This window comes from Dipodomys spectabilis, unplaced genomic scaffold, assembly GCF_019054845.1.
Source record: "Dipodomys spectabilis isolate Male_0828 unplaced genomic scaffold, ASM1905484v1 ptg000896l, whole genome shotgun sequence".
Classification (NCBI taxonomy): Eukaryota; Metazoa; Chordata; class Mammalia; order Rodentia; family Heteromyidae; genus Dipodomys; species Dipodomys spectabilis.
Genome location: NW_024871573.1, coordinates 1 through 10,703, shown reverse-complemented (window position 1 = coordinate 10,703; position 10,703 = coordinate 1). Strand labels below are relative to the sequence as shown.

General features: G+C 49.7%; 1 protein-coding gene across 1 annotated transcript; it reads right to left on the bottom strand.

The window, feature by feature from the left end:
- Nucleotides 1-3,458: 3,458 nt before the first annotated feature.
- Nucleotides 3,459-9,398, bottom strand: LOC122102811 (alpha-N-acetylneuraminide alpha-2,8-sialyltransferase; the record flags this gene model as incomplete). The annotated part of the gene is made up of 2 exons (XM_042673497.1): nt 3,459-3,945; nt 9,306-9,398. Coding segments are annotated over 2 exons (580 nt in total), but the record flags the coding sequence as incomplete, so codon positions are not given.
- Between the last annotated feature and the right edge of the window lie 1,305 nt (nt 9,399-10,703).

Genomic DNA, 10,703 nt, shown 5'->3' with positions numbered 1-10,703 from the left:
ACCCAGGATCTAAGAAGCAGAGCCGTTCACTATAGAACCGAAATCCATGGCTCCCGCCTGTCATCCCAGCTCCTCAGGAGGCTGAGATCTGAGGATGGTGGCTCGAGGCCAGGCCGGGCAGAAATGTCTGTGAAATTATCTCATCTCTACTTAATCACAGGAAAAAAAAATGCCAGAAGTGGTGCTGTGGCTCAAGTGGTAGAGCGCCAGCCTTGAGCACAAACAGGCTCAGGGACAACGCCCAGGCCCTGAGTTCAAGCCCCAGGACTGGCCAAAAACAAACAACAACAACAAAAATCAAGAGATTTCCGTTGCCTGGCAAGTTCTGAAGACATTGGGGCGTTCCTGTCCGCAGGGTTTCCTCGCTGTGTGTTGAAGTGGTTGCAACGGGCAGACCACGAGAAAATACACCGCACTACAACTGGTATTCTCGAACCCTGTCCGGGGACTAACTCCACGTCCGTGGGTCTGAAGTGAGCAGGAAGGAAAAAGTCCGTTCATCTGAGGGCGAGGTCTTGTCTCTGTAGGCTGGGTGTGGTGGCTCAAGTCTGTAATCCCACGTATTTGGGAAACAGAAATCAAGCAGTCATGGGTTCGAGACCAGCCTAGGCCAAAATGTTTTGTTTTGGGTTTTTTGCAAGACTGCATCTCAGCGAGTGCTGGGTGCCGTGGCGCAGGCCTGTATCCCTAGCAGTGGTGGACGCCAGGCAATGGCCGGGCACGAGAGCTGGGCACGGTGGCATGCGCCTGCCACCTCCAGAGATACGGGCAGGTACAGCAGGAGGGCCGCAGTCCGTAAGCCCATCCTGAAGAGGACATGGGAAAAGGGGTGGAAGTGTGGCTCAAGCACCAGGCTGCGAGTTCAATCCCCAGTACTACCAAAAGGAGGAGGAGGAAGAGGAGGAGGAGGAGGGGGGACGAGGGGGAAGGAGGAAGAGAGGAGGAGGGGAAGAGAAGAAGAAAGGAGGAGGAGAGGGGGAGGGGAGGAGGAAGAGAAGAGGAAGAAGGAAGAACAGGAAGAGAAGAAGAGAAAGAGGAGGAGAAAGAAGAGAAAGGAAGGAGAGGAAGAGGAGGAAGAGGAGGAAGAGAAGAGGAGGAAGGGGGAGGGGGAGGAGGAGGGGGAGGGGAGGAGGGGGAGGGAGGGGGAGGAGGAGGGGGAGGGAGGGGGAGGAGGGGAGGGGGAGGGGAGGAGGAGGAGGAGGGGGAGGGGGAGGGGGGAGGAGGAGGAGGAGGGCTGGTCTTTGGTTTCCATGTAGTCACACACTTGGGCACCGGATTGTGTGCGATGTTCTGCTCGCTGCAGGAAAGCTTTCTGGGCCTTGCACACACGTGTGCAGACCTGCCTCACACGTATTAGCTCACAAGGGATCTGCCTCATGTCTGTTTTCCTCACACACTAACCTTTCCACCATTGTGCTTTGCTTTGCTGCATGTCTGGACATTCAATTACTCTTTGCTGCATGTCTGGGCATTCAATTACACTTTGCTGCATGTCTAGACATTTGATTACGCTTTGCTGCATGTCTAGACATTCAATTGCACTTTACTGCATGTGTGGACACTCAATTACGCTTTGCTGCATGTCTGGACACTCAATTACACTTTGCTGGATGTCTGGATATTCAATTACACTTTGCTGGATGTCTAGACATTCAATTACACTTTGCTGCATGTGTGGACACTCAATTACGCTTTGCTGCATGTCTGGACACTCAGTTACACTTTGCTGGATGTCTGGATATTCAATTACACTTTGCTGGATGTCTAGACATTCAATTACACTTTGCTGCATGTGTGGACACTCAATTACGCTTTGCTGCATGTCTGGATATTCAATTACACTTTGCTGCATGTGTGGGCACTCAATTACACTTTGCTTCATTCTGGATGTTCAGTTACACTTTGCTGGATGTCTGGACATTCAATTACACTTTGCTGGATGTGTGGACATTCAATCATGCTTTGCCGCATGTCTAGACATTCGATTACGCTTTGCTGCACGTCTAGACATTCAATCATGCTTTGCCGGATGTCTAGACATTCAATTACACTTTGCTGCACGTCTAGACATTCGATTATGCGGATGACAAATAATTAGACTTTTTTGCACAAAAATCATAGCAACAACGCAGACATAGGCAATGCAGACCTAACATGCTGTCAATGTCTAGGTGAGGAATTGCTCCTGTTAATCTGCCCTACAAATGGACACATCTAAATTCAGCGATGCTTCAGGAGCTACACACACACTCCACACTGAGCAAGAAAAACAAGGTTTGCTGCAATGTTGTTTTTTGTTTTGTTTTTGGAAACAGTAGAGCAATGCAGATGTTAGTCAACAGATTACATAGATCAGCGGTGGCATTGTAAAGCCTTATTACTCAATAAGGTATTTTTATTGTATTTAATTTTTGGTGCCAATACTGAGGCTTGAACTCAAGGTGTTATATACTCTTACTTGGCCTTTTTTTTTTTTTTGCTCAAGTCTGGTGCTCCACCACTTGAGCCACGCCTCCACTTCTGGCTTTTTGCTGGTTTGCAGGAGCTAAGAGTCTCATGGACTTTTCCTGCCCAGGCTGGCTTTGAACCCCAATCCTCAGATCTCAGCCTCGGAGTGAGCCACCGGCGCCTGGCTTCAATACGGTATTTGAAAATATACCCCCATCATCTACACACACTTGACATCAGTTAGGGCAAAAATAAATTAATAATTTTGAAAAAAAAAAAAAAAACCAACCAACCAAACAACCTCTAGTTCTCACAGCAGTCTCAGTAGGACGGGTCTTCGTTTTTAAATGACGATGAAGCCAGTCGGCCCTGGATTCTCCTGTCTGGAGTAACTTTCATCTCAGTAAGGACAGACGGTCTTGATTTCCCACTGTAGCACTCCAAATTGGGATCCGAGCAATGGTGTGCGTGTGTGTGTGTGTGCGTGTGTGTGTGTGCGTGTGTGTGTATGTGTGTGTGTGTGTGAACAACCATCTCAGGAGTATTTTCCTGCTTGCAGAATGCACACAATGGCGGCGTGAAGTTTCCCACACGCGGCCCAGCTCTGTGCAGGCCGCACAGCATCACGGCCAGACTCCTTCGCTTTCCATGTCTCACAGAAAACCTAGAAAAAGTCTAGCTCGTTCCTTTTTGTTGTTGTTGTTTTTCCAGTGGGAGGGGAAATGCTCATCCTGGGGCTTGAACTCAGGGCCTGGGCGCTGTCCCCGAGCTGCTTTTGCTCAAGGCTGGCGCTCTACCACTTGAGCCACAGCGCCACTTCCAGCTTTTTTGGGGGGGGTAGAAGATGGGGGGGGTGTGGTTCATCAGAGATCAAGAGTCTCCTGGACTTCCCCCCCCCAGCTGGCCTCCAACCTCCATCCTCAGAGCTCAGCCTCCTGAGTGGCAGGCTGAGACTACAGGGGTGCCCACCAACGCCCGGCTGCCGGTCCTGTTGGCTGTCCCCGTGGCTCCTAGGGGGTGGGCCGGAGCGAGGGCCTCTCGCAGGGGTCTAGCTGCATCTTCAGCGCCCCGATTTTGTGGAGAAACCAGAGCTGGAGGAACTCCTCGGGCATAGCGTGGAATCCGGAGAAGGGCTGGACGTTGTCGTAGTAGTGGTGGCTGATGGACTGTTCATGCATGTCCACCGAGAAGGGCCAGAAGCCGTAGATGGCCACCTCCTCGCACAGGCCCAGGGCTGCGCTCACCAGGAACAATCCCGTGGACAGCCGCTTGGCGTGGATGCCCCGGCTCTTCCAGAACTTTCCGATGCTCCTCAGGAAGTTGGGGTTGGCAAACAGCACGGTCTGGTTGGCACCCACGTCGGTGAGCGTGTAATACACCCGGAGCGACGGCTCGGTGCCCGTCTTCATGGAGAACGCAGGCATGTAGATGTAGCTGTGTTTGTAGACCTTCATGCTCTCGACGAAGCTCTTTCTCGACCATAGAAGGTTCTCGAATCTATGGACAGACAAGAGGCTCAATGCAAACGGGATGAGGGAAGAGAAAGGCAGTCCAAGGCCAGATCCACGCGTGTGCCGCATGGCTTCAAGACACGGCAGCAGAAACCCCGAGAAAATCCAATCGGCAAAACAGAGCTTCACCCCGAACTTCCCAGCCCTGGCCACGCACACCCAGTAGCCTTTGGCCTTCTGAACCTCATGCTTTCGATTCCAGAGAAGGAAGAAGCCTTCGTAGAAGGCTCCAGAGTGGAAATGCACTGGACACTTCTTGGGAAAAAAATATGTATCTTTGAAAAATAATTAGGTACTGCTATTGTAAAGGAGATGGAAAAATAAGAAAACTATCTTTCCTGAGGATCACGGTTCGAAGCCAACCTGGACAGGAAAGTCTGGGAGATTTTTTTTTTTTTTTGCCAGTCCTGGGGCTTGAACTCAGGGCCTGGGCGCTGTCCTGGAACTGCTTTGGCTCAAGGCTGGCGCTCTACCACTTGAGCCACAGCGCCACTTCTGGCTTTTTCTGTGTATGTGGTACTGAGGAATCCAACCCAGAGCACTCTACCACCGAGCCAGCTTCCCAGCCCTGTGAGGGTCTGATCTCCAATGCACCACCAGAAAACCAGAAATGGCTCTGTGGTTCAAGTGGTAGAGTGCTAGCCTTGAAAGAAAATGCTCAGGGACAGTGCCCAGGCTCTGAGTTCAAGCCCCAGAACGGGCACACACACACACACACACACACACACACACAAAGAGCAATGATGTTAATCTCAACCCTGAGTAAAGGAGATTCAAAGGGTCAATCTTATTATAAGGTACTGGGTGCCTGGGGCTCACACCTGTCATCCCAGCTACTCAGGAGGCTGAGATCTCGGGATCAGGGCCCAAAGCCAGCCTGGGCAGGAAAGCCTGTGAGACTCTAATTAAATACCAAAAAAGCCAGAAAGGGTGCTGTGGCTCAAGTGGTAGAGTGCCAGCTCTGAGAAAGAAAGAAAAGGAAGGAAGGGAGGGAGGGAGGGAGGAAGGAAGGAAGGAAGGAAGGAAGGAAGGAAGGAAGGAAGGAAGGAAGGAAGGAAGGAAAATTAAATTAAATTCAGGGACAGAACCCTGGCCCTGAGTTCAAACCTGCACTTTAAAAAAAAAAAAAAAAAAAAAAAGGGAACAAGTTGGGCGCTGGTGGTGCACACCCATAATCCCGGCTACTCAGGAGGCTGCATCTGATTTTTGTAGTTGGAAGCCAGCCCAGGTAGAAAAGTCCAAGGACTTTTCTCCAGGAAGTCCAAGAGACTTACCAGCAGTGAACCATCAAAAAGTCAGGAGTGGAGCTGTGGCTCAAGCGGTAGAGCGCCAGCCTTGAACAAAACAGCTTAGGGACAGCGCCCAGGCCCTGAGTTCAAGTCCCAGGACCATCACATATACTCAAGAAAGAAAAAGAGAGAGGGAAGGAAGGAAGGAAGGGAGGGAGGGAGGAAGGAAGGAAGGAAGGAAGAGAGGGAGGGAGGGAGGGAGGGAAGAGCAGAAGGCAAATAAAAAAGACCTCCACCAATAACCGGGGAGGAGAGCACGGGGTGGCCAAGAGCTCGTTGCTTTCCTCTGACGGGTTCTGCGTCTGTGGCGCTGAGCGAGGCCGGGGCGCGCTAGGCAGGGAGGGGCAGCGGGCGGCCCGGCGCGGGGTGTCTCAAGGTCAAGGGCTGATTCATTACACACTGGCCTCACCTCCCGCCCCCCACGCCAAGCCGGGCCTGCAGAGAGCCCCAAAGGACCGCAGGAACCGCAGGAGCGGCAGGTGCGGCTGCCCGGCTCCCGCGTTCACTTTCCACCTCAGGACGTTTATTTTTATCTCCTGCTGAGATCCACAGATGCTGACAGCAGCAGCTCTATTTTTTTTTTTTTTTTTGGCCAGTCCTGAGGCTTGAACTCAGGGCCTGGGCGCTGTCCCTGAGCTGCTCTTGCTCAAGGCTGGCGCTCTACCACTTGAGCCACAGCGCCACTTCCGGCTTTATATATCATATATATGAGATACATATTATATATCTCATAGATCATACGATATATCTGGTATATGATGTGAACATATAGATGATATATGTAACATGATATATCACATATTCAATATAGCATACACATATGATGTACATCACATGATCTAGGAGACACATGCCATATGATATAGAGCACATATACATGATCTGTCATGTGTCTGCTGGAGCATACACATCATATGAGCTATGGGATTTGTCATCTATCATCTTCTATAGATCATATATGTCCTATACACATATCTTATGTAAGATTTGTGCATATATGCACATATATTTCATCTGTATCTCGTGTGTGTGTGTGTGTGTGTGTGTGTATACTACATATACACAGCCATAGTCTCTAGATCTCTGAAATACGGTCAGTACCACCATTTTTTAACCTCTTTTTGTTGTTGTTTTTGTAGGTTGTGGGGTTTGAACTCAGGGCCTGGGCGCTGTCCCTCAGCTCTTCAGCTCAAGGCTGGCGCTCTACCACTTGGAGCCACAGCTCCACTTCCGGTTTTCTGGTGGTTCACTGGAGATAAGAGTCTCACAGACTTTCCTGACAGGCTGGCTTCGAACCACGATCCTCACATCTCAGCCTCCTGAGTAGCTGGGATGACAGGCGGGAGCCACCTGGGCCCTGGGCAGAGATCTCTATCTTGATGAGTTTGAGGACACTGACGTTGGTAAAGTTCTTTTCATTAATACATTAAGCCGGGGGGCGTCGAGCAAGCCTGTAATCCTTGCCACTTGGGAGACAGAGATGCAATGTCCAAGGACACAGCAGGTCAAAAGCAGCCCAGGCAGTAAAATTCTCTAGACGCCATCTCAACCAAAATGGCCGGGCATGGTGGCATACGCCTGTCATCCCTGCCGACACAAAGAAGCACAAGTGGGAGAAACGCAACCCAGGCAAGGCATAAAGACTTTAGTTGGAAAGTAACCGGTGCACAAGGGTCTGGAGGCAGAGTTCAGTCGTGAGGGCTCGAAACTCTGAATCCCTGAGCTCAATCCCCAGCATCGACCCTGAAATATGTAAGGAAGGCAAAGCATTCTTCTAATGAGCCGATCCATGATCGATCAGGGCTGATCAATTATCAGCCTCCTCGCGTGCTTCGCGGAGAGCCTGGTGTAGAAAGCCTGGTGCTCAGCGCAGCAGCTGCTCCACAGGGAGAATTATGAAAAAATACCCTTCGCCGTTCTACTTCAGCAGTTTTATTTCGGGAAGTGATTTACATGAGAGAGGGGAGGAAAAAAAGCTCCGTTTTTTTCCAGAAAAGAAAGTCCCTAACATTCAAGGAAGAAAGGAGAGAGCCATTGAAGGACTCACTCAAGAGTTTTGTCATGGCTGATAAGCAGGAAAAATCACCTTCGAATGTGAGGAGAAAAATAATCATCCAGAGCCAGGCGCCGGTGGCTCCCGCCCATCATCCCAGCTCCCCAGGAGGCTGAGATCTGAGGATCGCGGTTCAAAGCCAATCTGAGCAGGAAAGCCCGTGAGACTCTCATCTAGAATGAACCACCAGAAAACCAGAAGTGGGGCTGTGTTTCAAAGTGGTAGAGCGCCAGCCTTGAGCAAAAAGAAGCTCAGGGACAGCGCCCAGGCCATGAGTTCAAGACCCAGTACCAATGTGTGCGCGCATGCACACACGCACACACACACACACACACACACACACACACTAATATAAAATAAAATAAAAATTTAAAAAGAATTAAGGGCTGGCTCCGTGGTAGAGCGCTCGCCTAGCAGGCATGAAGCCCTGGGTTCCATTCCTCAGTACCACAGACACAGAAAAAGCTAGAAGTGGTGCTGTGGTTCAAGTGGTAGAGCGCCAGCCTCGAGCAAAAGAAGCTCAGAAAAAAAAAGAATTAAATACAGATAGCTTATGAGATAATTAACTACTCAACCATATTAATAATTAAATCATCCTTATTAAGAAGTATCTACAAAAGTTATCTATTTTTAAAGCAGTAAAAATGATAATAGATATTAATGCTTATATATATATACAAATGTATATATACATATATACAATATACAAATATATATATATATATATATATATATATATATATACTCCTTTGAGCTGCTAATGGGAATAAAAATTAGTTTTCTTTTTTGTTGTTTGCGTTTCTTTTTTTAACTGTATTTTTTTTTTTTCTTTTTTGGTACTGGGGATCGAACCCAGGACGTTGCACTTGCTAGGCAAGCGCTTTGCCACTGAGCTACATCCCAGCCCAAAATTAGTTTTCTTTTAAGAAAACCAATGCATAGATTCATAACAAGGACTTTAAATCAATTCCTACTTTTTTTTTTTGTTTTTTTTGCCAGTCCTGGGGCTTGAACTCAGGGCCTGGGCGCTGTCCCTGAGTTTTCTTCACTCGAGGCTGGTGCTCTACCACTTGAGCCACAGCTCCACTCCGGGCTTTTGTTTTTTGGCTGGTCATAGGATATAACCGTCTTATTGGCCTTTCCTGGCTTTCAAACCGACATCCTCACATCTTGACCTCCCGAGTAGCTGGGATTACGGGCGTGAGTTACCAGGTCCTAGCAAGAATTCAGTTCTTTATTCCAGAGCAAAGAGACAAAAAGAAAGAAAAAACGTCTGCATTTCCTGCTGTGCTGTTCCTAAGGGCTCTGCCTCTCCTCCCCTCCTCTCCTCGCTTTTCCTAAAAGTGTGTTTCCATCTCAAGCTTGCTGCCCAGTGCATCTGCAGCTGGCTTTCTACCCTCGGCTCCATGGTAGTTCTAAACACCCTTAAGTTTGGTTCACGAGGGAATGGGAGAAAAAGAAGCAGGGATGAGGAGTCGGGAGGGTTCAGTGATACCCAAGCTCAGAAAAAAAAAAAACCTTCACGTGGTGCTGGGGATTTTGTGTCTCCTGGCAGTGGAGAAACGGAACTGCTCGGTGTTTCTGGTTGATTTCTGTGCTGTGCCGTTAGCTCGCAGAGTTCTTTCCTGGGGGGGTTGGGAGGGCCGGCTCACTCAAGATGATTTCATTGGCACACCAGAATACAGCCGTTCCCTGGGCTCAGGGGTAGAGCGCTCGCCTCGCATGCATGAAGCCCTGGGTTCGATTCCTCAGCTCCACAGACACAGAAGAAAGCTGCAATGTGGCGCTGTGGCTCAAGTGGTAGAGCACCAGCCCTGAGCAAAAAGCTCAGGGCCAGCGCCCAGGCCCTGAGTTCAAGCCCCTCGTGGAAGCCGGAGACACCGATTGGGTGTCCACGGCCCGTCTTGTTTGTTACTGATTCCCTCTCCTTCCTGCCTATGCAGAAGGTTCCTGTTCCCCAGGCCAGCAGAAGCTGGTGAGTGTGTCGGCCTCCTCTCCTCTTACCTCTGCCGAATGATGCTGGGATTGGCTGTCACCAGGTGCGTTTTGGAGCCCACATCTTTAGTGTACTCGCTCGACAAGGGAGGGAGATTGCATCTACAAACAGAAAGGGGAAAAACAGCATTTGAGAATGAGTGGTGTGTGTGTGTGTGTGTGTGTGTGTGTGTGTGCGCGCGCGCGCGCGCGGGCTTGAACGCATGGCCTGGGTGCTGCCCTTGAGGGTTTTTTTGGTTTTCTTTTTGCTCAAGGCTGGCACTCTACCACTTGAGCCACACCTCCACTTCCTGCTTTTTGGTGGTTCATTAGAGTCTCACAGACTCTCCTGCCCCAAGCTGGCTTTGAACTGCGATCCTCAGATCTCAGCCTCCTGAGTCGCTGGGATGACAGGCGTGAACCACCAGTGTCTGGCTAGATCCTGACTGTTAAAGAAACAATGACCAGACTAGGAATGTGGCTCAGTGGTAGAGTGCTCGCCTAGCATGCAGGAAGCCCTGGGTAAAATTCCTCAGTACCACATACACAGAAAAAGCCAGAAGTGGCAGCTGTGGCTCAAGTGGTAGAGCGCCAGCCTTGAGCACAGAGAGGCTCAGGGACAGCGCCCAGGCCCTGAGTTCAAGGCCCAGGACTGGCAAAGAAAAAAAAGAAAAGAAAAAAGAGGAAGAGAAAGAAGAATGAGGAGGAGGAAGAGAAGCTATGACCTTCAATGCCCTTGGAGACGAAAGAATCAACTATGATTTGTTAAAATGGTTAGCGCTGAGCATGGAGGGAGTGTGCTGTATATTGGATTGATCGTTGCAAAACAAATCAAGTTGGCTATTTCCTACCGTGGATAAAAGCTCAAGAAAACCTTGCAGGTGCTACTTATAACTAACCTGTAATAACAGAAGGACATGCGTGTAACAATAATGATCAAATCTTTTGTGGGTTTTGTTTTTGTCGGTCGTGGGTCTTGAACTCAGGGCCTGGGCGCTGACCCTGAGCTCTTTCAGCCGGTGCTCTACCACTTGAGGCCAAGCTCCACTTCCAGTTTTCTGGTGGTTCATGGGAGATCAGAGTCTCAAAGCCTTTTCTGCCCGGGCTGGCTTTGAACCGTGATCCTCACATCTCAGCCTCCTGAGCAGCTGGGATGACAGGCGGGAGCCACCGGTGCCTGACTTGCTCGTATGTGCGTTTCTGACCGCCATACATTTCAGTGAGAATATCTGCTATAAGGTCTTCCGTCCACTCTGGCTCTTGGAGTGCGAATCTAGGGGAACTTCCCTGTCTGTCTTTTCGTGAGAAAAGCAAGTTATGATTTTAGCTCTTAGAATTTTAAATCGATAATGACATGGATTTAGATGGGAGGCACGTGGATCCGGGCGGGCTGTGTCTAACACGGCATCGTGACGGCATGGTGTGTAG